This window comes from Hyla sarda, chromosome 9 (genome assembly GCF_029499605.1).
Source record: "Hyla sarda isolate aHylSar1 chromosome 9, aHylSar1.hap1, whole genome shotgun sequence".
Taxonomy (NCBI): domain Eukaryota; kingdom Metazoa; phylum Chordata; class Amphibia; order Anura; family Hylidae; genus Hyla; species Hyla sarda.
Genome location: NC_079197.1, coordinates 168375622 through 168402931, shown reverse-complemented (window position 1 = coordinate 168402931; position 27310 = coordinate 168375622). Strand labels below are relative to the sequence as shown.

General features: G+C 47.3%; 1 protein-coding gene across 2 annotated transcripts in view; it reads right to left on the bottom strand.

Moving 5' to 3' along the window:
* Nucleotides 1-1039: 1039 nt before the first annotated feature.
* The window catches only part of EHMT2 (euchromatic histone lysine methyltransferase 2), a 37364-nt gene continuing 11093 nt past the window's right edge, over nt 1040-27310 (bottom strand). For both annotated transcript variants that reach the window (XM_056539167.1, XM_056539168.1), the window contains 18 exons: nt 27125-27270; nt 25674-25817; nt 23687-23907; nt 23422-23595; nt 23229-23341; nt 22223-22329; nt 21570-21692; nt 13472-13573; nt 13276-13380; nt 13042-13196; nt 11704-11871; nt 8969-9113; nt 8812-8889; nt 8615-8730; nt 6708-6794; nt 3789-3867; nt 2353-2528; nt 1040-1448 (listed from right to left, as the gene is read on the bottom strand). In XM_056539167.1, the coding sequence (XP_056395142.1) occupies nt 1253-1448; nt 2353-2528; nt 3789-3867; nt 6708-6794; nt 8615-8730; nt 8812-8889; nt 8969-9113; nt 11704-11871; nt 13042-13196; nt 13276-13380; nt 13472-13573; nt 21570-21692; nt 22223-22329; nt 23229-23341; nt 23422-23595; nt 23687-23907; nt 25674-25817; nt 27125-27270 (2435 nt within the window). In that variant the 3' untranslated portion in view covers nt 1040-1252. The remainder of the gene's footprint in view (nt 1449-2352; nt 2529-3788; nt 3868-6707; nt 6795-8614; nt 8731-8811; nt 8890-8968; nt 9114-11703; nt 11872-13041; nt 13197-13275; nt 13381-13471; nt 13574-21569; nt 21693-22222; nt 22330-23228; nt 23342-23421; nt 23596-23686; nt 23908-25673; nt 25818-27124; nt 27271-27310) is intronic.

Sequence of the window (27310 nt, the reverse complement as noted above, 5' to 3'; positions counted from 1 at the left end):
CCACAGTGCTCTCTGCTGACACCTGATGCCCGTGTCAGGAACTGTCCAGAGCAAGAGAAAAACTGTTTGAGCATGCTGAGAGTTATAGTTTTGCAACAGCTGAAGGCAGCCTGGTTGGTAAACACTCACCTACTGTCATACTGGGCTACCTAACTTATCTACATACCTGACTACCTAAAAAAAATAATAATAAAAAAAAATAACTGGCTACCTAACTACCTACATAACTGACTACTTGGTTGGCTGTCTGGGCATGCTGGGAGTTGTAGTTTTACAACAGTGGCCTTTTACAGTTTGGTGCTTTAACACATGCATGTCCCAATCTTATAAATGGAAGGGCACAATGGAAGTGCAATCACTATGTTAAAGGAGTACTCCGCAGCTAGACATTCTATCCCCCATCCAAAGCATAGGGGATAACATGTCTAATCGTGGTGGTCCCGCCACTGGGGACCATCGCAATCTCTGCCGTGGCACCCGTTTTCCGGTTCACGGAGCGAACTCCGTTCTGTGCTGGATGACTGGCGAACACAGGTGCCACGCCCCCTCCCATAGACATGAATAGAGGGGGCATGACATCACGATCATGAAAGCCCCAGGCTTCCATGACCGTAACGCCGGCCCGGAGATTGCAGGGCGTCCCCGCGGCCAGACCCCCATGATCAGACATGTTATCCCCTATCCTTTGGATAGGGGATAACATGTATAGGGGAGCAGAGTTCCCCTTTAAGAAATTGATGTAGCAGTGCTAAAAGGGTTAACAAGCGCATACAAAAGGAACATGCTCCACCCGATACATTGTAGCAGATCCATGAAATCCCTGCTGAAAGAAAAGTATTTCCTACCGATGTATCATCTACTTCTCAGGGTTCAGGTCACAATTGAAGCGAATGAAGCATGACAGAAGCGTAAACACGGCTGATCCGGCAAAGCGCTAAGCACACAGCATGGCCGCCCATCCGTTATTGGACAGTCTGCGCAATACTGAAATATCACATACATGGAACGTACATTCTTATATATATATATAAAAAAAAGATCTTTATTTTATTCATGAGACTGGACGATTTACAAGACAACGATCAGGCAGGAGAACGGCGAACAGAGCAACGCTCTGCAAGATCACTACACCGAGTCCTTGGGCCGGACATTGGTGAGCAGTGTGATGCTCTGCAGGATCCCCAGGACTGGAGGAGAGAAGCTCTGCAGGGTTCCTCTTGAACTAGGCTCCAACATTAAAGAGTCTAAACTATCAAACGGGCTGAGGAGGAGGAGGAGGAATAGGGGCGGCGGCGGCAGACACTGGCACCGAATCGGGAACCTCGATCCGAGCGAGGCGACTCTGCTCCAGGGCGATGGCTTCCGCCGAGTGCTTGCACCTCTCTGATCCGCACTGACAAGTGAAGTATTTGCTCTTGATGTCCCAGAAACGATCGCCGTAATCAAACCTGGGAGGAGAAGGAAACACAGAGGGGAAAGAAAGGGTTACACAACAATCCTTGCAGAGCTAAAGCCGACCAGAGCTAGAGGTTCTAAGTCATAGAGATCACATGCCTCCTATTCAAAAACTTGGTCCCCATGACTGTCTCTCTCTCTCTCGCTCTCTCTCCAAAGTAAATGCATAGTGTAACCTCCATGAGCCTCTTGTAGTTTCACGGTCTCCTTATGCTCCTCATTGTACTGTCAACCTCATATACTTGCATGTGATCTGGTCTTGAGCTTGTTATTATATCTGTATTGGTGGTTGTTCCGCCACATGTGTCCTAACACTTCAAAGTACTGCCACAAGTGCCCTAACATGTCTTAGAGTGTAAAGTCTCCAGGTTGCAGGCAGCATAATGCCTGCAGCCACTAGAGGCCAGGAGCATCTCTCTATCTGTTGCATTGTTTCCCCAACCTGGGTGCCTCCAGCGGTTGCAAGACTACAACTCTTAGCATGCCCGGACAGCCAAAGGCAAACTACCTACAAGGCGGTTCTGCCTACAGGAATCAAACTACCTACAAGTGCGTGCCGCCTACTACCTTTTGGTGGGTTGGGTGGGGTGGGTGTGGGGTCTACTACCTACAAGGGCGTCCTGCCTACAGGGGGGGGGGCAAACTACCTAAAGGGTGTCCTACCTACTCCGCTGCTCAGCGTTTGAAACAAACTGTTCCAAATGCCCCCTCCCATAGACTTGCATAAGGGGGCGGATGTGATGTCATCAGGGGGCGGGGCTATGACGTCATGAGCTGCCGACTCCAGCGTTTGGAACAGTTTGTGAGCAGCTGAGTACCCCGTTAATGGAAATCCAGCACACCTCATAGTCCACACTGAACTGCGGAGGCAAAACTCCTGTGTCACAATGCACTTACCCAAGCTCCTCTCCTGCTTTGATGTCCCGACCACTGAAGAAGGCGATACGTGGAAAACGCAGATCCTGGTGTGACATGAAGACTCGTACGGGGATCAGGTTGGGCTCACACAGGTGATTAATGAAGCGGCTGACATTTCCATAGTATCGGGCATCTATGCAGTACACCTCCCCATCCTGAGAGTAGAACAAGGGGCATTAGAATCAAGGGCATAAAGTATACAGCCGCCTATGGAGGTGGAGACAGTCATAGCAGGCACAACTACAATCAGCAGCCTTTATTAGGACTATATCTTAAAGGAGATATATCATACAACCCCCCCCCCCAAAAAAAAACACTTATCGCCTATCTGCAGGGTAGGATCACGGGGGGAGTCCGAGCGCTGTACAGGAGATCACAGGGGCCCCATGGCTCTGATCCCCGTGATCTAAAACTTATCCTGCAGATAGGGGAAACGTTTTTTGTATGAGACTTGCAGGTCTTTTTTAATTTCCCCACAAAATGAAAAAGAAAATTTTGGTTGCGCCGTACATTTTATGGTTAAATGAAAGGTGTTGTACAGACCCATAGGGGGAAAATAAAAGTTATGGATTTAAGAAGGTGAGGAGGAAAAAAACAAAAACACAAAAATAGAACTGACTGTGTCCTTAAAGGGGTACTCCACTGGAAAACATTTTTTCCAAATCAACTGGTGCCAGAAAGTTAAAATGATTTGTAAATCACTTACTATATAAAAATCTTAATCCTTCCAGTACTTATCTTTTTGAATTTCCTTTCTGTCTGACCACAGTGCTCTCTGCTGACACCTCTGTCCATGTCAGGAACTGTCCAGGTTTGCTATGGGGATTTGCTCCTACTCTGGACAGTTCCTGACATGGACAGATGTGTCAGCAGAGAGCACTGTGGTCAGACAGAAAGGGAGTTCAAAAAGAAAAGAACTTCCTATGGAGTATACAGCAGCTGAAAAGTACTGAAAGGATTAGGATTTATAAACAGAAGTAATTTGCAAATCATTTTAACTTTCTGACACCAGTTGATTTAGAAAATATTGTTTTAAATAACATACCTCCAGAAATATTCTGCTCCCAATTTTTTTGTACATTTTAATATTCACCATAAAAACAATTATTAGTTTTTTTTTTTTTTTTTTTCTGACAGTACCCCAAATTTCCTGTATCCCATAAAATGTAAACACATGCTTCCCCTTCTGTGCGAGAACAAACTAGGGATTCATAGAAGATATATCCTGTTCATATAGCTTCCTTATGGCTATCAGGCCATGCTGGGAGTTCTAGTTCTGCAAAAGCAGCTGTTGCAAAACGATAGCTCCAAGAATGCCCTGAGAGCCATAGGGATCACCGCTGCTTCAGTATCTGTTGTAAGATCTAACCAACAACCCCGAAAAATATAGCCACGTATGAGGATAACCATCTAACCTTGTTATCCAGGTCAAAGAGATAGGAATCATCTTCTCGGACATCAGCCTCTGCATCGGAGATCAGCTCCCCCACATACCTGCAGGTAGAAAGAATGGAAGGTCACAGAGCAGCAATGGCTTATGGGGTGTCAGAGCCCAGGACTACAGCAAAGGGATAAGAAGATTCTATAAACTGCAGTGAAAAGAACACTGGTTAATTAGCATAATATATTGAGAGCTGGACTCTTATTGGTCAAGTTTTAGATTTGAAATAGGAGACAAAATGGTTTAAATAGGAGAAATTATACAGGATGCGATGAAGAAGGATGAATCCATAGAAGTCTGGATGACAATGATGTAATGTCAAAACTTGATATCCCATGTTCAAAACGGGCACGGTCATTTAACCCCTTAAGGACTCAGGGTTTTTCCACTTTCGTTTTTTCCTCCTTACCTTTTAAAAATCATAACCCTTTCAATTTTCCACCTAAAAATCCATATTATGGCTTATTTTTTGCGTCGCCAATTCTACTTTGCAGTGACATTAGTCATTTTACCCAAAAATCCACGGCGAAATGGAAAAAAAAATAATTGTGCAACAAAATCGAAAAAAAAAAACCACATTTTGTAACTTTCGGGGGCTTCCGTTTCTACGCAGTGCATATTTCGGTAAAAATGACACCTTATTATTCTGTAGGTCCATACGGTTAAAATGATCCCCTACTTATATAGGTTTGATTTTGTCGCACTTCTGGAAAAAATCATAACTACATGCAGGAAAATTTATACGTTTAAAAATGTCATCTTCTGACCCCTACAGGGCGGTACAGGGCGGTATGAGGGATCTGAAGGATCTTTTTGCGCCGTGATCTGAAGTTTTTATCGGTATGATTTCTGTTTTGATCTGACTTTTTGATCACTTTTTATTCATTTTTTTAATGGTATAAAAAGTGACCAAAATACGCTTTTTTGGACTTTAGAATTTTTTTGCGCGTACGCCATTGACCGTGCGGTTTAATTAATGATATATTTTTATAGTTCAGACATTTACGCACGCGGCGATACCACATATGTTTATTTATTTATTTTTTTACACCGTTTTATGTCTTATTTTTTTTATGGGAAAAGGGGGGTGATTTAAACTTTTATTAGGGAAGGGGTTAAATGACCTTTATTAACACTTTTTTTTTTGCAGTGTTATAGGTCCCATAGGGACCTATAACACTGCACACACTGATCCCTTATACTGATCATTATTATCCCATAGGGACCTATAACACTGCACACACTGATCTCTTATACTGATCATTATTATCCCATAGGGACCTATAACACTGCACACACTGATCTCCTATGCTGATCACTGGCGTGTATTAACACGCCTGTGATCAGCATTATCGGCGCTTGACTGCTCATGCCTGGATCTCAGGCACGGAGCAGTCATTCGTCGATCGGACACCGAGGAGGCAGGTAAGGGCCCTCCTGGTGCCCGATCAGCTGTTCGGGACGCCGCGATTTCACCACGGCGGTCCCGAACAGCCCGACTGAGCAGCCGGGTCACTTTCAGTTTCACTTTAGGAGCGGCGGTCAGCTTTGACCGCTGCTTCTAAAGGGTTAATACCGCACATCGGCGATGTGTGGTATTAGCCGCGGGTCCCGGCCGTTGATGAGCGCCGGGACCGACGCGATATGATGCAGGATCGCGGCGTAATCCAGCTTCATATCGCGGGAGCCGGCGCAGGACGTAAATATACGTCCTGCGTCGTTAAAGGGGTGCTCCAGGAAACATTTTTTTTTTTTTAGATCAACTGGCTCCAGAAAGTTAAACAGATTTGTAAATTACTTCTATTAAAAAATCTTAATCCTTCCAATAATTATCAGCTGCTGAAGTTGAGTTGTTCTTTTCTGCCTGGCAGCAGTGCTCTCTGCTGACATCTATGCTTGTCTCGGAAACTGCACAGAGTAGAAGAGGTTTGCTGTGGGGATTTGCTTCTACTCTGGACAGTTCCCGAGGCAGGTGTCATCAGAGATCACTTAGAAAGAACAACTCAACTTCAGCAGCTCATAAGTACTGAAAGGATTAAGTTTTTTTTAACAGAAGTAATTCACAAATCTGTAACTTTCTGGAGCCAGTATATATTATATTATATTATATTATATTATATATATATATAAATAAATAAAATAAGAGTTTTTTCCTGAGTAACCCCTTTAAACTGTTCCGAACGCTGGAGCCGGCAGCTCGTGACATCATAGCCCCACCCACTCATGACGTCACGCCCCCATCCCCTCAATGCAAGTTTATGGGAGGGGGCGTGACAGTTGTCACCCCCCTCCCACAGACTTGCATTGAGGGGGCGGGGCGTGATGTCATGAGGGGGCAGGGCTATGACGTCATGAGCTGCCGGCTCCAGCGTTCGGAACAGTTTGTTCCAAACGCTGAGCAGCAGAGTACCCCTTTAAGGCAGGTGAAGTACAGCAGGCCAGTAGTCTCATACACTCTGGCAAATAACATCCAAAAAAAGTAAACTGACGGCATCAGCAAAAATTGTCTCAAACTTATATATATATATATATTTTTTTAGTTCATGGTAGAGAGAGACACTTTTCCCATGAACAAAATAAAAATGTAAGTTTTTGAGACCATTTTGGTGATGCTGTCAGTTTACTATTTTTTGGCTGTAGTAGAGACGTTTCATCAGTCTGGCATTCTCTGTACATTTTAGTCATTCACCTGTTTATTATAGGATTTCAGACCGTTCCAGAGAACATATGCAGCAACCAATACAGTCATAGATTATACAGTCCTGAAGTGACTCTGCCCTTAGTCTTGTAGCTGAATATAAAAGGGATAAGAGGCACCTTCACCCTGCAGGACTCTGGGATTCCTAAAAAGCCTCATGATGGCTTTTGGACCATTATCAAACTGGATACTCACTCGCAGATAAAGGTTCCCTGAGGAATGGACTGCAGAGCTCGCACTCCCCAGCCCATCTTCGCTGTACGGTAAAGCTGCAGCCGGACCCTGAAAAGAGAAATTTTGGCTATTTCATTGTAAAATGTTCACCTGGGGTCATGCTAGATTTCAGCCTGCCAGATCCTTTTGTTCCCATCACTAGAGATGAGCGAACCTACAGTAAATTCGATTCGTCACGAACTTCTCGGCTCAGCAGTTGATGACTTATCCTGCATAAATTAGTTCAGCTTTCCGGTGCTTTGGTGGGCTGGAAAAGGTGGATACATTCCTAGGAAAGGGTCTCCTAGGACTGTATCCACCTTTTCCAGCCCATCGGAGCACCGGAAAGCTGAACTAATTTATGCAGGAAAAGTCATCAACTGCCGAGCCGAGAAGTTCGTGACGAATCGAATTTACTGTAAGTTCGCTCATCTCTACCCATCACCCACCCTAAAAGCAACATGATAATATAGAGGAGGGGGCTTTATTTCAAGTATACTCCCAATTGTATGGTAATTAACCATTGGGAAGAAAGACTGCAGGTGGACTACTTAAAGGAGTACTCTGGTGGAAATTATTATTATTCTTCTTATTATTTTTTAATGAACTGGTGCAAGAAAGTTAAACAGATTTGTAAATGACTTCTACTAAAACAAAAAATCCTTTCAGTACTTTTTAGCAGCTGTATGCTACAGAGGAAGTTCTTTTATTTTTTAATTTATTTTTTGTCTTGTCCACAGTGCTCTCTGCTGACACCTGACGCCCGTATCAGGAACTGTCCAGAGCAGGAGAAAATCCCCATAGCAAACCTATGCTGCTCTGGACAGTTCCTGACACGGACAGAGGTGTCAGCAGAGAGCACTGTGGACAACACAAAAAAGAAATTCAAAAAGTAAAGAATTTCCTCTGTAGCATACAGCTGCTAAAAAGTACTAAAAAGGATTAAGATTTTTTGTATTTTTTTTATAAAAGAAGTAATTTACAAATCTGTTTAACTTTCTGGCACCAGTTCATTTAAAAAAAAAAATAAAATAAGTAAATTCCACCGGAGTACCCCTTTAAAGGGGTACTCCACTGGCCAGCTTTTGGAGCTAAATGTTACGAATGCTGTTTTCGCGCTACGGGGTCGGCTACTCCCCTCATGGCATCACGGCCCTGTCCCTCAAAGCAAGTCTATGGGAGGGGGCGTGACCACGGTCACGCCCCCTCCCATTGACTTGCATTGAGGGTGTGTAATCATGATGTCACTAGGGGCATGGCAAACCCCTCCCATTGACTTGCATTGAGGGTGTGTAATCATGATGTCACTAGGGGCATGGCAAACCCCTCCCATTGACTTGCATTGAGGGTGTGTAATCATGATGTCACTAGGGGCGTGGCAAACCCCTCCCATTGACTTGCATTGAGGGTGTGTAATCATGATGTCACTAGGGGCGTGGCAAACCCCTCCCATTGACTTGCATTGAGGGTGTGTAATCATGATGTCACTAGGGGCGTGGCAAACCCCCTCCCATTGACTTGCATTGAGGGTGTGTAATCATGATGTCACTAGGGGCATGGCAAACCCCCTCCCATTGACTTGCATTGAGGGTGTGTAATCATGATGTCACGAGGGGTGTGGCAAACCCCCTCCCATTGACTTGCATTGAGGGGGTGTGAACATGATGTCACAAGGGGTGTGGCCAACCACCGCAGCGCAAAAACAGGGTTAGGAACATTTAGTTCCGAACGCTGGCCAGTGGAGTACCCCTTTAACAATTCCTACTAGGTGACATTAGGAGGGAGTCACGCTGCAGTTCAGGACAGTCCTCTGGGTATCCTGAAGAACAGCGGCTGCTCATGAGGCCTCGGAATGACCCGGTCTGTGACGCTGTTACCACAACACTTACTTGATGCCGCTCTGCACCACTCTGTTCTTACACGTCTGCCAGCAGGCACAGGCCTGGTTACATTCAAAGATAAGTGGAGGCTCAATCTTGTTAAACTCCTGTAGAAGACGACCGTCCTGCAGACATGAACGTAAAGTTAAAAAGGCCAAAAGGCAAAAGTAGGGAGTGAAGAGCCGAGACCCTTCTTGAGTCCTCACCTTATCATACCAGCAGCGGATACTCAGTTGTCCGCAAAGGCAATTGCTAGAAGAACAGTCGTCCTGGCAGCTACAATTCTGTCCACATAAAGAATAAACATATGAGCAACAGAAACGGAGACGATTACAGAAGAGGAGACGGGGATGAGACCCTTACCTGCAGGTGAGTTATGTTTCGGTCAATGCTCATGGCCGACGTTTCACAGTTCTCGGACACGTACTTATAGTCGTCCGGTGTAAGTTCTTCATCCACTCCATTCACACAAGGAATAGGGACATTTTCGTAACCATGAGCAATGTCCCTAAAAGCACAGAAATGGGGTCTTAGAGCTGCAGGGATATCCTTTCTAAATTACATGGATTAAAAGGATTCTCCAGTGTTCCCTTAGATATAAAATGTGCGTTCCATGGTGGACATTTATCAATGTTGGTGTAAGGTAGTAGAGATTTTACCCCCGTTTGCTTGGTACCAAAAATGCGCACAGGACTTGATAAATTATAGAAACTAGTGAGCTGCAGAGATTGGTTTAAAGGATATCCTAAGGATAGGGGATAAGTGTTAAATCGCGGGGAGTCCGACCGCTAAGGCTGGGTTCACACCACGTTTTTCAAATACGGTAACCGTATAGGGTTTTCCGCAAAAAAACGTATACGACCGTATCCGAAACCGTATGCATAGAGAATGCATTGTAAACCGTATTCCAAATGTTGTGTACGGTTGCATTCGTTTTGCCTCGGATACGGTTTTGCCGATTTCTCAACCGTAGGCAAAAACTCTGTCGACCACGTTTTTGCCTCCGGTTGGAAAACTGTTTGCGAACCGTATGCGGTTCTTTTAACATTGTTGTCTATGAGAACCGTACACAGAATTTCAGAATACGGTTGCACACGGTTTTTCTAATCCGTTTTTGGAGTTGACACATGCTCAGATTGGAATTTCAATACAACAATAGTAACTTTATTAAATTGCTGGAAAACTAATTCCAACAAAATAGCAAAACCGTTGGCAAAAACTGATGCAAACTGATAGAACCGTACGGGGAAAAACCGTATACGTTTTAATTTGGAGTCATACGCTTGTATACGGTTTTTGCCATACATTTTTTTAGCGGAAAACCGTATACGGTAACCGTATTTGAAAAACGTGGTGTGAACCCAGCCTAAGGCCCCCCGCAATCTCCCGAACGGAGCCCTGGCTGCATGAAACGAGCATCTTCGAACGCCACCGGAAGCGGCGGCTGACATCTCCTCCCTGCACAGTTCTGTGGTAGAGCCGGAGCGCCGCTTTTGGCAATCTCCGTCTCTGCTACAGAATTTCATGGATGGGGGCATGTCGGCCGCAGATTCGTGCTGTGGTTGAAAACGCTTGTTTCATGCAGGGAGCCGGGGCTCTGTTCGGGAGATTGCCGGGGCCGCAATCTACCATTTATCCCCTAGGGGATAAGTTGTACGTCCTGGAGTTATCCTTTAAGCATAATGCATTTCATTTGCACAAATAATAAATACAGCTCCACTGCAAACAGTGGTGCATGGTGCGCCTAACAGTACACAACTTGGAAAGATGTTCTACCGAAAATTGCGCAAAATTTGCAGGGACATTTAGAACATTGAAATGGTGTAAAGCCAATGACAAATGCCCCCCATGTGTATACACAAAGCTTACTATTTAATTTTCTTATACGAAAGAGATATCTTCCTCACCCTATAGCAGACTGGAGTCCTCTCTCCCTGCCTGCAGACTCTGTAAATGTTTGGAAAACCTCAGTCACTCACTAAACAAATCCATCTAGTGTAATACAGTAAGGAAAAAGACAAGGAGAAGGGGGAGGAAGGGATGCAGCTGCAGAATATTCACCTATGAGTGTTTAAAGGGGTACTCTGCTACTCAGCGTTTGGAACAAACTGTTCCGAACGCTGGAGTCAGGAGCTCGTGACGTCATAGCCCCGCCCCCTCAATGCAAGTCTATGGGAGGGGGCGTGCCCCCTCCCATAGACTTGCATTGAGGGGGCGGGGAGTCATAAGGGGGTGGGGCTATGACATCACAAGCTCCCGGCTCCAGCATTCGGAACAGTTTGTTCCAAATGCGGAGCACCCCTTTAAGACTGAATTTGTAGAGAGAGGAGAGGAAGCAGCAGGGAGGGCAATCTCCAAACATGGGGTCAACAAAAGTAGCGAAAAAATTTTTTTATGCCTCCTCATTGTTCTAGTAGTTTTAATCCCATTTTCTGTAATTATTTTAAACTTCCAGATAAACAGACTATGATTAAAATACTGGTGATGCATCAAATCAAAGTGATCAATGCATAACGTGTCCATTTGCCTGTATAAGGCTGGGTTCACATCACGTTTTAGGCAATACGGGACCGCATACGGCTGGGGGGAGCTAAAACCGGGCGCTCCCGTATCCCTGCCCTTTGCGCCCATATGTAATGTATTTGAATGAGCCGACTGGGGTGAATCGCTGACTCCGTTCGGCTCATTTTTGCCACGTATGCGGTTTTCCCACCAGACTTAAAACTGTGGTCTACCACAGTTTTAGATCCGGTGGGGAAAAAAGCATACGGGGGGGGGGGGGAAATGAGCCATCCGGAGTCAGCGATTCACTCCGGTCGGCTCATTGAAGTCCATTACATACGGAGGGATATGCTCCGGTTTTAGCTCCCTCCAGCCATATGCGGTCCCGTATTGCCTAAAACGTGATGTGAACCCAACCTTAGACAGCTGACTGGTTGTGAGATGCAGGTAAGTAATCCCACGTCTAGCTGAAGCAATTGCGATATTAATTCTGGAAACTGCTGAGTACTGAGACGTTATGGCAGAACACAGCCCGACCCTTTATTATAGCGATCTCCACATAACCTGTCTCCTTGTAATTCCGTCCACACACTCACTTGCAGATGATCCTTTCCGTGCGGACCGCTCTGTTCAGGATACCTTGCCGGATCTTACGATTGAGCTGTAAGGCGTACCAGACGTCTGTGTGCTCCAGGGTTAGGTCACACGGCGTGTCGCCTTCATTATTCCGAATCTCTGTGTCAGCTCCACGAGACAGGAACAGACTGAAGAGCAGCAAAAGCCATTAACATATTAAAATATATAGACAATAAAAATAAATCAAAATCTAAAAATGTTTAGGCTTTGTCCAGACATAGTATATTCTGCAGCATCAGCTCTACCCCCAGCTTTGTCATAGCGCCACCCCCTCATGATGTCATGCCCCGCTCAATGCAAGTCTATGGGAGGGGGCATGACAGCCGTCACGACCCCTCCCATAGACTTGGATTGAGGGGGCAGGGAGTGACGTCATGAGGGGGCGGGGCTTTGACGTCACGAGCTCCCGGGGCCGGCTACAGCATTCAGAACAGTGTTCCAAAACGCTGAGCAGCGGAGTACCCCTTTAAAGGACAACGGTCATCTGTTCACCCACACTAAACCTAATACACTGGGTTATAGTGTGGGTGAGCAGGAGATCGATGAGGGGTTAAATTCATACCTGCACTCCGGAGATCTGTACCTCCGAAGATCGGCATCCATCTTCATTAAAATTGTGCTCTAGAGGCGGGCCCGCTGACTCAATTTGAATATTCATTGTCACGGGTCACGTGAGCGCTCAAACGGCGCAGCGCTCACATGACCCGCGACAATAAATATTCACTGACCTGCGCAATTCACTCAAGATGGAAGACTATCTTTGGAGGGACAGATCTCCCGAGTGCAGGTATGTATTTAACCCATTAAAGGGTTATCAGCTGCTGTATGCTCCACAGGAAGTTTTTTTCAATTTCCTTTTAGTCTGACCACAGTGCTTTCTGCTGACACCTGTCTGTCTGTCTCAGGAACTGTCCGGAGCAGGATAGGTTTGCTATGGGGATTTGCTTCTACTCTGAACAGTTCCTAAAATGGACAGAGGTGTCAGCAGTGAGCACTGTGGTCAGACAAAGAAAATTCTGAAAGAAAAGAACTTCCTCTGCAGTATACAGCAGCTGATAAGTACTGGAAGGATTGAGATTTTTAAATAGAAGTAATTTACAAATCTGTTTAACTTTCTGGCACCAGTTTAAAAAAATAAATAAATTCCAGGGGTGTACCCCTTTAACCCCTCATCGTTCTCTTGTTCACCCGCACTATAACCAAGCGTATTGGGTTTAGTGTGGGTGAACAGATGACCGTTTTCTTTAAATAAATCACCCCAATGAGCAGTAACAAAGCTAAAGACAGAAGGCTCTTACTTTACACAGTGGATGTAGCCTTCCCGAGCGGATATGTGCAGTGGCGTATCCCCATGGAAGTTCACAGCATGCAGATCACACTGTGCATTGAGTAGTACCTCAGCAATCTCAGCACTGCCGGTGAAGGATGCCCAGTGTAAGCAGATGTTTTTCTCCTGTAATGGGGGACAAAATATATATTATTATAGAACAGACAGCTGGAATTCAAAGGAGGAATCAGTGTTGGGCACTCACATTGTCCTGCAAAGTAACATCTGCCCCCCTGGTCAGCAACGTCCGAATGACATCAATGTGCTTGTGCTCTGCAGCCCAGATAATAGGTGTCCAGCCACCATTATCCTAAGAAATACATAAAAAAAATGAATTAAAAAAATATTAAAAGCAAGGCCTTATTACTTTCCACCATATTTAGGAATATTGGCGTTCTCACCTGAGCATTTACATTGACCTGACCCGTGGAAAGCAGGAAACACAGCATCTCCAGATTTCCACTTTTGGCTGCATGGTGAAGGCAGGTAGAGCCATCCTCCTCCTGAGGAATGAGAAAAAGAAATTGGGATAAGCTCAATAGAATTATAGAAATGTCAAAATGGAGAATATACTGTTACATCGATCAACGTTAGAGATGAGCGAACTTACAGTAAATTCGATTCGTCACGAACTTCTCAGCTCGGCAGTTGATGACTTTTCCTGCATAAATTAGTTCAGCTTTCAGGTGCTCCCGTGGGCTGGAAAAGGTGGATACAGTCCTAGGAGACTCTTTCTTAGGACTGTATCCACCTTTTCCAGCCCACCGGAGCACCGGAAAGCTGAACTAATTTATGCAGGAAAAGGCAGCAACCGCCGAGCTGAGAAAATCGTGGCAAATCGAATTTACTGAAAGTTCACTCATCTCTAATCAACATTTGTTAATAACTAACCGTGCATAACTAAAATCTTAGAAAATAAACTAAAAATTGCGCCACCTAGTGTAAAAAACGGCTACATTCTTTTAAAAAGGGTCTTACCAGAGCTTTTCTTAGTGTTAATACAAGTGATTAAAACGGTAGATCAGTTATGATCCAAGGAAAAAAGGAGATTTTTTTTTAGACTTACCGTAAAATCTCTCTTTCTCGAAGGATCCATTGGGGACACAGACTCTGGGTATATATTGCTGTCTCTAGGAGGTTGACACTATGGTAACCAAAAAGTCGGCTCCTCCTAGCAGGATATACCCGCCTTCAGGCCACTGAGCAATTCAGTTTAGTCTCAGAGCAGTAGGAGGAGACCGACAGGTCAAAGGAAAAAAAACATGAACTGTCCGAGAACCCGAAGAAACAATAACTGAACACTCTCTCGGACAGATAACCGAAAAGGAACCCCAGAAAAGGGTCGGGAGCTGTGTCCCCCAATGGATCCTTCGAGAAAGATTTTACGTTAAGTCTAAAAAAATCTCCTTTTCTCTATCGGCTCCATTGGGGGACACAGACTATGGGACGTACCAAAGCCATCCTGTGGGTGGGCAGAGAAAAAAGGTCAGGCAGTCGGCTGTACCACCGCCGCCTGCAACACTTTACGGCCCAGACTAGACTAGCATCAGCCAATGCGAAGGTATGAACCAGATAGACTTTCGAAAAAGTGTGCAAAGACGACCAGGTGGCCGCTTTACAGATCTGCGAGGCCGAGGCCTTGTTTCGGAGAGCCCAGGATGCTCTCACAGAGCGGGTGGAATGAGCCAGAACCCTGAAGGGTGGGGTCCTCCCCTTGCAGCAATAAGCTTCCGAAATAGCACATCGGATCCACCGAGAAATGGTGGCCTTAGAAGCAGGCTGTCCCTTCGGACGACCTTCCGTAAGGACGAAAAAAGAATCGCACTGACGAAAGGCAGAGGTGACAGAAAGATAAGTCCGAACCGCCCGAACCACAATCAATTTGTGAAGCAGACGCTCCCTGGGATGAGAAGGAGCGGGACAAAAGGTCCTCGTTGAGATGAAAGGCCGAAACGACTTTAGACAAGAAAGACGGATCTGGTCGGAAAACAACCTTGTCCTGATGAATTATCAGGAAAGGGGAACGGCAGGAGAGAGCTGCCAGTTCAGAAACTCTCCTAATGGAAGTAATAGCTATAAGAAAAGCCACTTTCCAGGAAAGGAGGCGAAGGGGAACCTCCCTAAGGGGCTCAAAGGGTGCACCCTGGAGAGCGCCTAGAACAAAGTTCAAGTCCTAAGGGGGAGAAGGGGACCAGTAAGGAGGGGCTGCATGTGCCACTCCTTGGAGGAAGGTCCGGACATGAGAATTGGAAGCCAGAGGACGCTGAAAAAGAATAGAAAGGGCCGAAACCTGACCCTTAAGGGAACCGAGAGCAAGCCCTAGTTCCAATCTCGACTGTATAAAGGAAAGGAGACGGGGCACGGAAAAGGTAACTGGAGAAAAAAGAATGAGCTTCGCACCAACAAAAGTAAGAACGACAGGTACGGTGGTAAATTTTCGCAGAGGAGGGCTTGCGAGCCCTAAGCATGGTGCAAATTACCTGGGAAGAGAAGCTGCGGGCCCTTAGAACCGCGGTCTCAACCGCCACGCCGTCAAATGTAGCGACTGTAAATTGGGGTGGCAAATGGGACCCTGTGACAGTAGGTCTGGACGAAGAGGAAGGCGGAACGGAACGTCGTCCAGAAGCCAGACCACGTCGGTGTACCATGCCCTTCGAGGCCAATCTGGAGCCACTAGAATGGCGGGGACTCCTTCCACCTTGATCTTCCTCAGAACCCTGGGAAGGAGAGGGAGAGGAGGGAACAGGTAGGGCAGGACAAAGTCCGACCACAGAATTACTAAGGCATTAGCGGCTAGAGCCAGGGGGTCCCTAGACATTGACACAAACTTCGGAACTTTCCGGCTTTGTCAAGGCGCGAAGAGTTCCACGTCCGGGGTCCCCCAGAGGTCGCAGATCTCCGCGAACACCTCCGGAAGAAGAGACCACTCTCCGGGGTCGGCTGAGGACCGACTGAGGAAATCCGCTTCCCAACTGAGAACTCCCGGAATGTGAATCGCCAAAATGGCTGGAACCACTTGTTCCGCCCAGAGGAGGATCTTTGTCACCTCGGACATGGCCACTGAGCTGCAAGTGCCGCCCTGCCGATTGATGTATGCCACAGCTGTGGCATTGTCCGACTGGACGCGGACAGGGTGACCCAGAAGCAGGGACTCCCAATGCTTCAGACAAAGATAAATCGCCCTCAGTTCCAGAATGTTTATGGAAAGAAGGGCTACTTGGGGAGACCAGAGGCCTTGAACCGTCTGATCCCTAAAAAAAAAAAAAAAATAACCCAACCCGACAGGCTGGCGTCCGTCGTGACAACCTTCCAGTGGAGGGGGAGGAACGAATGCCCCTGAAGAAGAAGGGGGGAGCGGAGCAACCAGCGCAGAGACCGCCAAGTCCGGAGCGGGAGAACAATCTTGCGATCAAGAGAGAGAGGGGACCTGTCCCATCGTGCAAGAATCGCCAGCTGAAGAGGACGGTAATGAAACTGGGCAAAGGGTACGGCCTCCATGGCTGCCACCATCCGACCCAGGACTTCCATGCAAGTACGGATGGAGACCAGGGATGGTGTCCGGAGGGAGTGGACTCCCGACAAGAGGGCCAGACGTTTGTCCAGCGGAAGGCGAATTCGAGCCGAGGCAGAGTCGAACTGAAGCCCCATGAAGACCAGAGACTGGGTGGGGGAGAGAACTGACTTGTCTCGGTTGACCATCCACCCGAAGCGACATAAGGTCTGAAGAGGGAGGCTCACATTCTCCAGAGCCTGGGCTCTGGTGGGGGCTTTGATGAGAAGGTCGTCCAAGAAGGGTATCACCGAGACCCCTCTTGACCGTAACAGAGCTACCACAGGCGCCAGAATCTTGGTAAAGACTCGTGGTGCTGTGGCCAGACCGAAGGGGAGAGCCACAAATTGATAATGACCTTCCGGAACCGCAAAGCGGAGGTACCGCTGGTGTCCGGGAAAAATTGTAACGTGGAGGTAGGCATCGTTGATGTCCACCGAGGAAAGAAACTCTTCTAGATCCATAGATGCCACCACCGAACGGAGAGATTCCATTCAGAAATGGGGGATAAGAAGATGGTGGTTGAGACGTTTGAGATCCAGGATTGGCCGCACAGAACCGTTTTTCTTGGGAACCATGAAAAGATTGGAATAAAAACCCCGAAAGCGTTCCCTTGAAGGAACTGGGATGATGACACCCTGGACGAGAAGGGACTGAAGAGCCTCCCGAAATCACCTCGCAAGCGAGGGAGATCGGGGAGCATGGGACTGGAAAAAACGATCCCTCGGAAGGGAGGCAAATTCTATCCGGTATCCGTTGGACAACACGTCCCTGACCCAGGAATCCTGAATGTGTGTGGTCCAAATGTCTCGAAAAAGCAAGAGACGACCTCCCACCCAGAAAATAGCTGCGGGTGGGGGCGTCCCTTCATGCAGAAGTGGGTTTGCGGTTGCCCGCTTTGGCCGCAAAATGGTCGGGACGGTTGGTGTCCGACTTCCACGAGAGACGGGCCTTGAAAAAGGGAACCTTCTTGTCCTGTGGAGGCGCCTGGTTGGACCCTTTAGAGGGGCCAGACGTCCGAAAGGAAGAAGACTTCCTACGGAAAGAAGTACTAGACTTGTTTTGAGGTAATAAAGAGCTCTTGCCCCCTGTCGCCTCAGAGATAATCTCATCCAGGCGCTTGCCAAAAAGACGGGAACCAGTAAAAGGAATCTCGGTGAGAGACTTCTTAGATGCAGCGTCCGCTTTCCACGTTTTAAGCCAGATGGAACGACGGAGGGCCAATAGATTACCGGTGGCATAGGCAGCGCAGCTAGCTGAGTGCAAGGAAGCAGAACATAGCTTTGGAACATTGGAGGGCCAGAGCAGACAGTTCTTCCGGAGGAGAACCTGAAAGAATGCCCTGACCGAGTTGGGACTGCCAAACCGAGAGCACCTTAGACACCCAGGTGGAGGCAAAGGCAGGAAGCAGGGAAGAACCCGCTGCTTCAAAGGTATACTTCGCTAACGACTCAACCTTTTTGTCTGCTGGATCCTGGAAGGCAGCTGCATCCGCCAGCGGCAAAGTAGTAGCTTTAGAGAGGCGGGAAACCGGAGGATCCACCGACGGAGAGGAAGTCACTTTGGAGACAAGGTCCTTGGCGAATGGATATCGCGCTTGGACCTTCTTCAGTCCCTGAAACTTCTTCTCAGGGTGCTTCCAGGCAGATTCTAGAATGGACTCAAATTCAGTGTGAGAGCCGGTCCGGCACGATGAAAGGATACTTCTGGAGCTGCGTCCGAAGTTCCTGGGTCCTCTAGGTTAAAGGTCTCTTATGGCCATAACTGTGTCCACTGAGTCCGAACGGTCCTCTGAATTGGATGCCGAATCGGAACCCTCGGCCGCTATCTCTCCAGGAGAGTGTGAACGAGTGGAGGCGGCCCTAGAAGAGGGAGACTCCGACCTGGTACGTGGCTCAGGAGAGCCAGAGCGGTGACCCCGGGAACGTCCTCTAGAAGAATGACACGTGTGGCCTGAAGAAGTGGTCAGGCGAGACCTGCGAGAGGAACGCCCGTGCCTACCAGTAGACTCCTGGGAAGAGTCAGAGGAGACACCCCTATTACACTTATGCAAAGCGTAGGGAGAAGGGGAACGGGACCTTCTAGAGGGCCGGTGAAGGGTAGACCTCTCAAGGCAGTCACCACAGAACGGGAGACCTGTGCCAAGTCGGATATAGACTGGGAGAGGGAGGAAACCCAGGCTGGAGGGGCGGCCGAACCCACCAGGTCTGAAGGGGCACCTGGGTTAGAAATAGCAGGGGGCTCTGGGGGAGCAGTGGAGCAGGCAGAACAAATGGGTTCAGCAGAACCTGACATTTTTGCAGAGCAGCTTTTACAAGCGTAATGGGTAACTAATATTTCTGGAATCTGCTTGGAGGGAGGAACAGTTCTGGGCACGGACATGACAAAAAAAATGAACAGTCTCACCCAGAGTCTGTGTCCCAAGGCAGCTGCTGTGAGGAGAACTCTGCACCGTGCTGAGGGAGAGAGAAAAGACACTGGCCAATAGGAGGAAGAGGCCGGGTCAGGGGAATAAGCTCTGTGATTGGCCCCTGCACGGTCCCAACGTACGCACAGTGCCGATTGGTGGCCCTTTTCATGCTGCTGAGGCGCTTATGCGGCCAGGTGGGCGGAGCTAACTTCCGCCGGGCCGTTGAAGATATACAGCCGGACTCCTCTGTAATGGCGCCCGCTCTGAACCCCGAGCGCACATGCCGCTTGTAGCGAGTCCTGTGCGCCCGGGAACGGAGCGGGCGGAGTACCGTCGGCAGCCGCGGCTGCCGAAAGTGAGAGTAAAAAGGGCGCAAGCCGCCCACAGGGAGAAGCCTGCGGCGTGTACAGTAAAACACACGCTTCTAATAAAGTGCCCGTACAGACAAACACTGCCCCATAGCTCCACTGCCCCCCATATAATAAAAAATACTCCCCCTGCAGGGAATAAGTATCCCCCGGCCAATCCCAGCTTCTGTAGGATAGGGCCAAAAAAAAAACAAAGGGTCTCCAGCTGTTGCAAGACCTAGGGAGAAAAAGATACTCACCTATGCTGAAGCACTTACCTAAAGAAGTCTTCAGACTGTAGTCTTCAGTCAGCATTTTCACCTGCGGCAAGCCAAGCTCATAGCGAGGTGAACAGGGAGGTAGGGGGACCCGGACCCGTGAGGTACAACCCCAAGCACTGACTGTTGGCGAGAGGGGGTTAACAGTACATCCAAGATGCCTGCCACCTCTCGCAATGGGGAAACAGTGAACCGCAGTTCCTGAGTCCCCACCTGAAAACAGAAATAAAAAGGAATAAAGAACTAACACATTCCCTAAACCTAATAAAATAAAAAATATGAGACTTGGTCTGGAGAAAACCAGACCATGTCCACCTCCTTAAGACACTAAGCAAAAACTGAATTGCTCAGTGGCCTGGAGGCGGGTATATCCTGCTGGGAGGAGACAACTTTTTGGTTACCATAGTGTCAAGCCTCCTAGAGACAGCAGCATATACCCAGAGTCTGTGTCCCCCAATGGAGCCGATAGAGAAACAGGTTTAACTCAGACAGCTCTACAGCCATGTTATATCCCTACAATCTTAGAAAATCTAGGCTAATGATTACCCTTTCAAGAAAATTGTTGTTCCCGAGTCAAACCTTTATGACATTTCCACAGAATACACCATAAATGTCCGATAGGTGAAGATTCCACCTCTGGAACCTGCAGCTATCACAGCCCCATCGAACCTACTTGCGTCAACAGTAGGTAGCTGGGATTCCAAAAACAAAAAAAGAGTGCTCATTTATGTTTATATCAGTGTTTCCCAACCAGGGTGTCTCCAGCTGTTACAAGGCTTAGATTCTCCTAAGAAATGTGTAAGCGGACACTACATCCTATGAAACTAATGTCTGCTCCTGAACTAGACACTAAAGGACTATAGCACAAAAGCTGCACAGAAAGAAGCCAAGATTGAGAACAGACAGCATGATATACATCAGTGTTTCCCAACCACGGTGCCTCCAGCTGTTGCTAAACTACAACTCCCAGCATGCCTGGACAGCCAACGGCTGTCCAGGCATGCTGGGAGTTTTAGTTTAGCAACAGCTGGAGGCTCCCTGGTAAGAAAACCATGATAAATATATGTATATGTTTTCGGAATCCCAGCTACCTATATCTGATGCAAGTGGGTTTGACAGGGAGGTGATAGCTGCAGGTTCCATATATGTTTATTTTTCTTTACACTTTTATTTTATTTTTTAATGGGAAAAGGGGGGTGATTCAAACTTTTATTAGGGAAGGGGTTAAATGATCTTTATTCACTTTTTCCCCCCTTTTTTTTGCAATGTTATAGCTCCCATAGGGACCTATAACACTGCACACACTGATCTTTTACATTGATCAATGGTTTCTCACAGGAAACCATTGATCAATGATTCTGCCGCTTGACTGCTTATGCCTGGATCTCAGGCACTGAGCAGTCATTCGGCGATCGGACACCAGGAGGCAGGTAAGGGGACCCTCCTGCTGTCCTACAGCTGTTCGGGATAATGCGATTTCACCACGGTGATCCCGAACAGCCCCGAGATAACTGGCATTGGTTTACTTTTACTTTAGACGCGGCGTTCAACTAAAGTCACTAATGTCAAAAAAGTTGGTCAGAAAAGTGCAAACACCACACCGTTCTGTTGAGCCAATATGAGACAATTTGCACCATTAAGTGTGGAAAAACCTTTAGTAAATATATCGAAACATATGAAAATTAATAGACACGCCCCTTTTAGTGTTTCGGAGTCAGAGTGCTTTGTCAGTCAGTGCAAAATTTGGAAAAATCTGACAAACACTTGAGAGATCTATTGGGAAAACTCTAAATGATACAATAAAAAATAAAAATAAAAAAAACAAGTAAAACAAAAACTATAAACCTTGTCTGCTTTCAGTTTAGTAAATCTGGGCCAATGTGTCTGTATTTTATTCTGGATGTGTGGCCTTACCTGGTGGTACACACAAGCGCCACATTGAACCAAATATTTGGCAATTTCCAAATGATTGTTGACAATGGCTTCTAGAAGAGGGGTACGGAGAACCTTGTCATTGGCGTTGAAGTTGGCACCCGCCTGAAAGGGAAAACACGACCGCGTTAAAAGGGGTATTCCGGTGAAAAAACATTATTTTTTTTTTTTCATATCAACTGGCTCCAGAAAGTTAAAACAGATTTGTAAATTACTTCGATTAAAATATCTTAATCCTACCAGTACCTATCAGCTGCTGAAGTTGAGTTGTTCTTTTCTGTCTGACCACAGTGCTCTCTGCTGACACCTCTGTCTGTCTCAGGAACTGTCCAGAGCCGGAGAAAATCCCCATAGCAAACCTCTCCTGCTCTGGACAGTTCTTGAGACAGACAGAGGTGTCAGCAGAGAGCACTGTTGTCAGACATAAAAGAACTACACCACTTCAGCAGCTAATAAGTACTGGTAGAATTAAGATTTTTTTTAAATAGAAGTAATTTACAAATCTGTTTAACTTTCTGGAGCCAGTTGATATGTTTTTCACCGGAGTACCCCTTTAACATAAACTAAAAAAAAAAAATTAAAAAAAAAGCCTAAATGGAAGCATGACTGAGTGCCAGCGAGCAGCAGTACTGCACCTGTACGAGGATATGACACAGCTCCAGACTTCCTCTCTGTGCGGCAGCGTGGAGGGGGCTTCTCTTTAACTGCTGATCGTTCAGGAAATTGGAGTCTTGGTTATCCACTAAAACAGAATATAAACAGAAAAGACATGGAACTTTGTGCAAGAAAGTGCATAATCTGCTGCTGTGGAAATCTCAAAATCTGCAAATAATAGCAACAAAACAATGGAGCATAGTAGTGTCGTACATTTAGGGGGGGGGGGGGGAGGGATTTAATGTTTACATAGTAAACGTAGAGGGTCCTTTACTGCTGGGATAAGAGCAGATTGCACAGAGAAGTCTCATATAAACAAAATGCTTCTCTCTTTCCAATAACTATTCTGGCAGCAGTGCCCAGAGATAAAGAGCAGACAAAAGATCCCATTGCCTGGAGCAGTGTTTCCCAACCAGGGTGCCTCCAGCTGTTGAAAAACTACAACTCCCAGCATGCTTTTAGCAGTTGCAAAGGATGTCTACTTTATAGCTAAAACACTGATCTGGTTAAAAAAAAAAAATCTTTTTGCGACAGGACAATGTTTCGTAGCCAGTGTGCCTCCAGCTGTTGCAAAACTACAACTCCCAGAATGCTTTAAGCTGTTGCAAAGGATGTCTACTTTATAGCTAAAACACCGTCACTGTTAAAAAAAAATTTTTTACGACAAGACAGTGTTTTGTAACCAGTGTGCCTCCAGCTGTTGCAAAACTACAATGCCCAGAATGCTTTTAGTAGTTGCAAAGGATATCTACTTTATAGCTAAAACACTGACCTGGTTAAAAAAAACTTTTTTTGCGACAAGACAGTGTTTCGTAGCCAGTGTGCCTCCAGCTGTTGCAAAACTACAACTCCCAGCATGCCCGGACAGCCTTCGGCTGTCCGGGCATGCTGGGAGTTGTAGTTTTGCAACAGCTGGAGGCACCCTGGTTGGGAAACACTGGCCTGGAGAATAGGGTATAAGGTATGATGTGGAGGCAAGGCACTTACTTAACATGAGCAGGACTTTCTGCAACTCCCCAGCCTTGACACTAAGGTAGAGCTGCCTGGAGTTGTAGCGGATCTTCTTTCTGCTTCTTCCTTCTCGCTTTTGCTGGTTTAGACTGTAAAAAACAGGAACATTAAATTATACAGGGAAAGAGGCGAGGAGACCACAACATGCAGCAAGGAAACAGTCTCATACTTGTCAGTCTCTTGGGACAGCAAGGCTTTCTGTAGGGCATCACGGGCAGGACCAGGGGGCAGACCGGCAGTACTGAGAGACGCCCCAGATGGTAGAAGAACAGAAGGGCCGTCAGCATTGAGGGCTGAATCATCAAGGGAACGTTTACCGTCACCTACACCGCTCATCCGTGCACTAATAGTGAAAACAAATGCCATGAAAGGGATAAATGCATCAACCTAACATAAAGCAGAAGCAGGGATAGAAGGAGGGCTACTGAACTCACCTGGGCTGTGTAGTGTCTGCCCTTCCCGGCCCACTGCCATCATGCGGAGGTGGGGCAGGAACAGGCACAGGGGTATCGGCTTTTGCTACAGTTATCTGCTCCGCTTCGGACGCATCCTCACCGCAGTGAGGACAGAAAATGATTCCATTTAAAGGAGAGACACAGGCCCTGTGAAAGCGATGATTGATCCTGAAGTCTGGATGGCACTCCAGGAACGTCCCCTGCAGATTGGGTAAGAAGAGAATAAATAAAATTATACAGAAGGTTGTACTATAGTCCAAACTTAAAGAAATACTCATAACATTGTAAAATCAGAAGAACTCATCTATAGTTAAAGTCTACCTATGGTCAACAAAAACTTTTTATATAATGTAGATAATACCATTATATGTATATTTGTAATAGACGTTGGTTAAAAAATGTGTATATTTTTGTCCCTACAGCTATTGCCTGTGTGTCTTTGTGAGTAGTCCAAATACAGGAGGTGTGGGTGGACAAGCAGGGCTCTGTACACCGAGGGCAAGCAGGGCCCTGAGCACCGAGGACAAGCGGGGCTCTGCACACCGAGGACAAGCGGGGCCCTGCACACCGAGGACAAGCGGGGCCCTATACACCGAGGACAAGCGGGGCTCTATACACCGAGGACAAGCAGGGCCCTGCGCACCGAGGACAAGCGGGGCTCTGTACACCGAGGACAAGCGGGGCTCTGTACACCGAGGACAAGCGGGGCCCTGTACACCGAGGACAAGCGGGGCCCTGTACACCGAGGACAAGCGGGGCCCTGTACACCGAGGACAAGCGGGGCCCTGTACACCGAGGACAAGCGGGTCCCTGTACACCGAGGACAAGCGGGTCCCTGTACACCGAGGACAAGCGGGGCCCTGCACACCGAGGACAAGCAGGGCCCTGCGCACCGAGGACAAGCAGGGCCCTGCGCACCGAGGACAAGCAGGGCCCTGCGCACCGAGGACAAGCGGGGCCCTGCGCACCGAGGACAAGCGGGGCCCTGCGCACCGAGGACAAGCGGGGCCCTGCGCACTGAGGACAAGCGGGGCCCTGCGCACCGAGGACAAGCGGGGCTCTGTACACCGAGGACAAGTGGGGCTCTGTACACCGAGGACAAGTGGGGCTCTGTACACAGAGGACAAGCGGGGCCCTGTACACTGAGGACAAGCAGGGCCCTGTACACAGAGGACAAGCGGGGCTCTGCACACTGAGGACAAGCAGGGCCCTGCGCACTGAGGACAAGCAGGGCCCTGTACACTGAAGACATGCAGGGCTCTGGACAGTTCCTGATATGGGCATCAGGTCTCAGCAGAGAGCACTGTGGACAACACAAAAAAAAATTCTAAATGAAAAGAATTTCCTCTGTAGTATACAGCTGCTAAAAAGTGGCAAAAGGATTAAGATTTTTTAATAGAAGTAATTTACAAATCTGTTTAACTTTCTGGCACCAGTTCATTAGAAAAAAAATAAAAAAAGTTTTGTAACCAGTGTGCCTCCAGCTGTTGCAAAACTACAACGCCCAGAATGCTTTTAGCAGTTGCAAAGGATGTCTACTTTATAGCTAAAACACTGACGTGGTTAAAAAAATCTTTTTTTGCGACAAGAAAAGTGTTTCGTAGCCAGTGTGCCTTTGAAGGGTACCCAAACAACTTAAATGGAAGTCAGCTGAACGCTAACGCAGACATCTATTTCTCCCAGCCCCCATACACGTATATGCTCAGTTCTGCCAAACGTGGATATGTTCTTAATAGGAAGAAGGGAATATGCAGCTTCCAGACACCTCTAACAGCAGCGTATTTCTCATGTAAATAAAAGGTTCAGGCATGTTGGAATCCAACAGGACTGATATTTATTTCCTCTTACTGGGACACCCACACACATTAGATGGTTGGCCAGTCTCACTTGAGTCAGCAGGGACCTAACATCTGTCTAAAGTGTACGGGGCCCTTTTGATTGTACCAGGTTTATGAAGGGTACTTACACTGGTGCAGAAGTATCCACATCCGGGGCAGCAGTGATGTTTGACCATTCTGGCACGGTGGCTTTCACATAGGACCATGAGAGGTACCTTGCTGGAAGGACGCATGGTCTCCCGCTTGGTGATGGGAGCATTACATCCACTGAGCTAAAATAAGAGTGATAAAAATTAGGTCATTTACATGAACAAGACTTTACTTCCTGCCATTCCCCTGTAACACTGCAAAATAGTAACTCTGTAGATTCTGTGTGTACACCAGTGCTTCCCAACCAGGGTGCCTCCAGCTGTTGCAAAACTACAACTCCCAGCATGCCCGGACAGCCGTTGGCTGTCCGGGCATGCTGGGAGTTGTAGTTTTGCAACAGCTGGAGGCACCCTGGTTGGGAAGCACTGGTGTACACAGACTTTAGGCTGCTGGTTGCTCACACATCCCATCACTAGCATTGTTGCCAAGCAAGGTTCTAATTCGTTTTTAAAAGGGGTACTCCGGTGGAAAACATTTTTTATTTTTTAAATCAACTGGTGCCAGAAAGTTAAAGGGGTACTCCACCCCTATACATCTTATCCCCTTATCCAAAGGATAGGGGATAAGATTTCTGATCGCTGGTGTCCCGCCGCTGGGGACCCCCGAAATATAGCATGCAGCACCCAACTGTATCTGCTTCCAGAACCGCTGGAGGTTCTGGCTCCCGACCACAGAAGATCGTGACGTCACACCCCGCCCCCTCAATGCAAGTCTATGGGAGGGGGAGTGACAGCCGTCACGCCCCCTCCCATAGACTTGCATTAAGTGGGCGGGGCCTGACGTCACACGGGGTCGGAGTCGTGACGTCACGATCTTCCGTCCCCGTGGTTGGGAGCCAGAACCTCCAGCGGTTCCGGAAGCAGATACGGTGGGTGCTGCATGCTATATTGCGGGGGTCCCCAGCGGCGGGACCCCCCCGCGATCAGACATCTTATCCCCTATCCTAGGGGTGGAGTACCCCTTTAAAACAGATTTGTAAATTACTTCTATTTAAAAATCTTAATCCTTCCAGTACTTATCATCAGCTGTATGATACAGAGGAAGCGCTTTTCTTTTTGAATTTCTTTCCAGTCTGACCACAGTGCTCTCTGCTGACACTTCTGTCCATGTCAGGAACTGTCCAGAGCAGGAGAGGTTTGCTATGGGGATTTGCTCCTACTCTGGACAGTTCCTGACATGGACAGAGGTGTCAGCAGAGAGCACTGTGGCCAGACTGGAAAGAAATGAAAAAAAGAAAAGAACTTTCTCTGTATAATACAGCTGCTGATAAGTACTGGAAGGATTAAGATTTTGAAATAGAAATAATTTAAAAATCTGTTTAAACTTTCTGGCATGGGTTGATTTAAAAAGAATTGTTTTCCACCGGAGTACCCCTTTAATCTAGAATGGTGGTGGTCAGGCCAAGTAGTCCATGCCAGTCAGTGCTCACCTCTCCATCGACACTCTCAGTGGCCATACACATATTGTTAGATTGCTCACAGACTCTCTCCACGCTAGGAGCCTCCATACGACAGCTACAAAGGGGAAGTTCTTCAAAGCGCTCAGTGTCCATAGAGCTCGACTCATTGCAAACACCTGAAAAGAATTAAGGATGTCAGTAAGGATGCAAATGTAT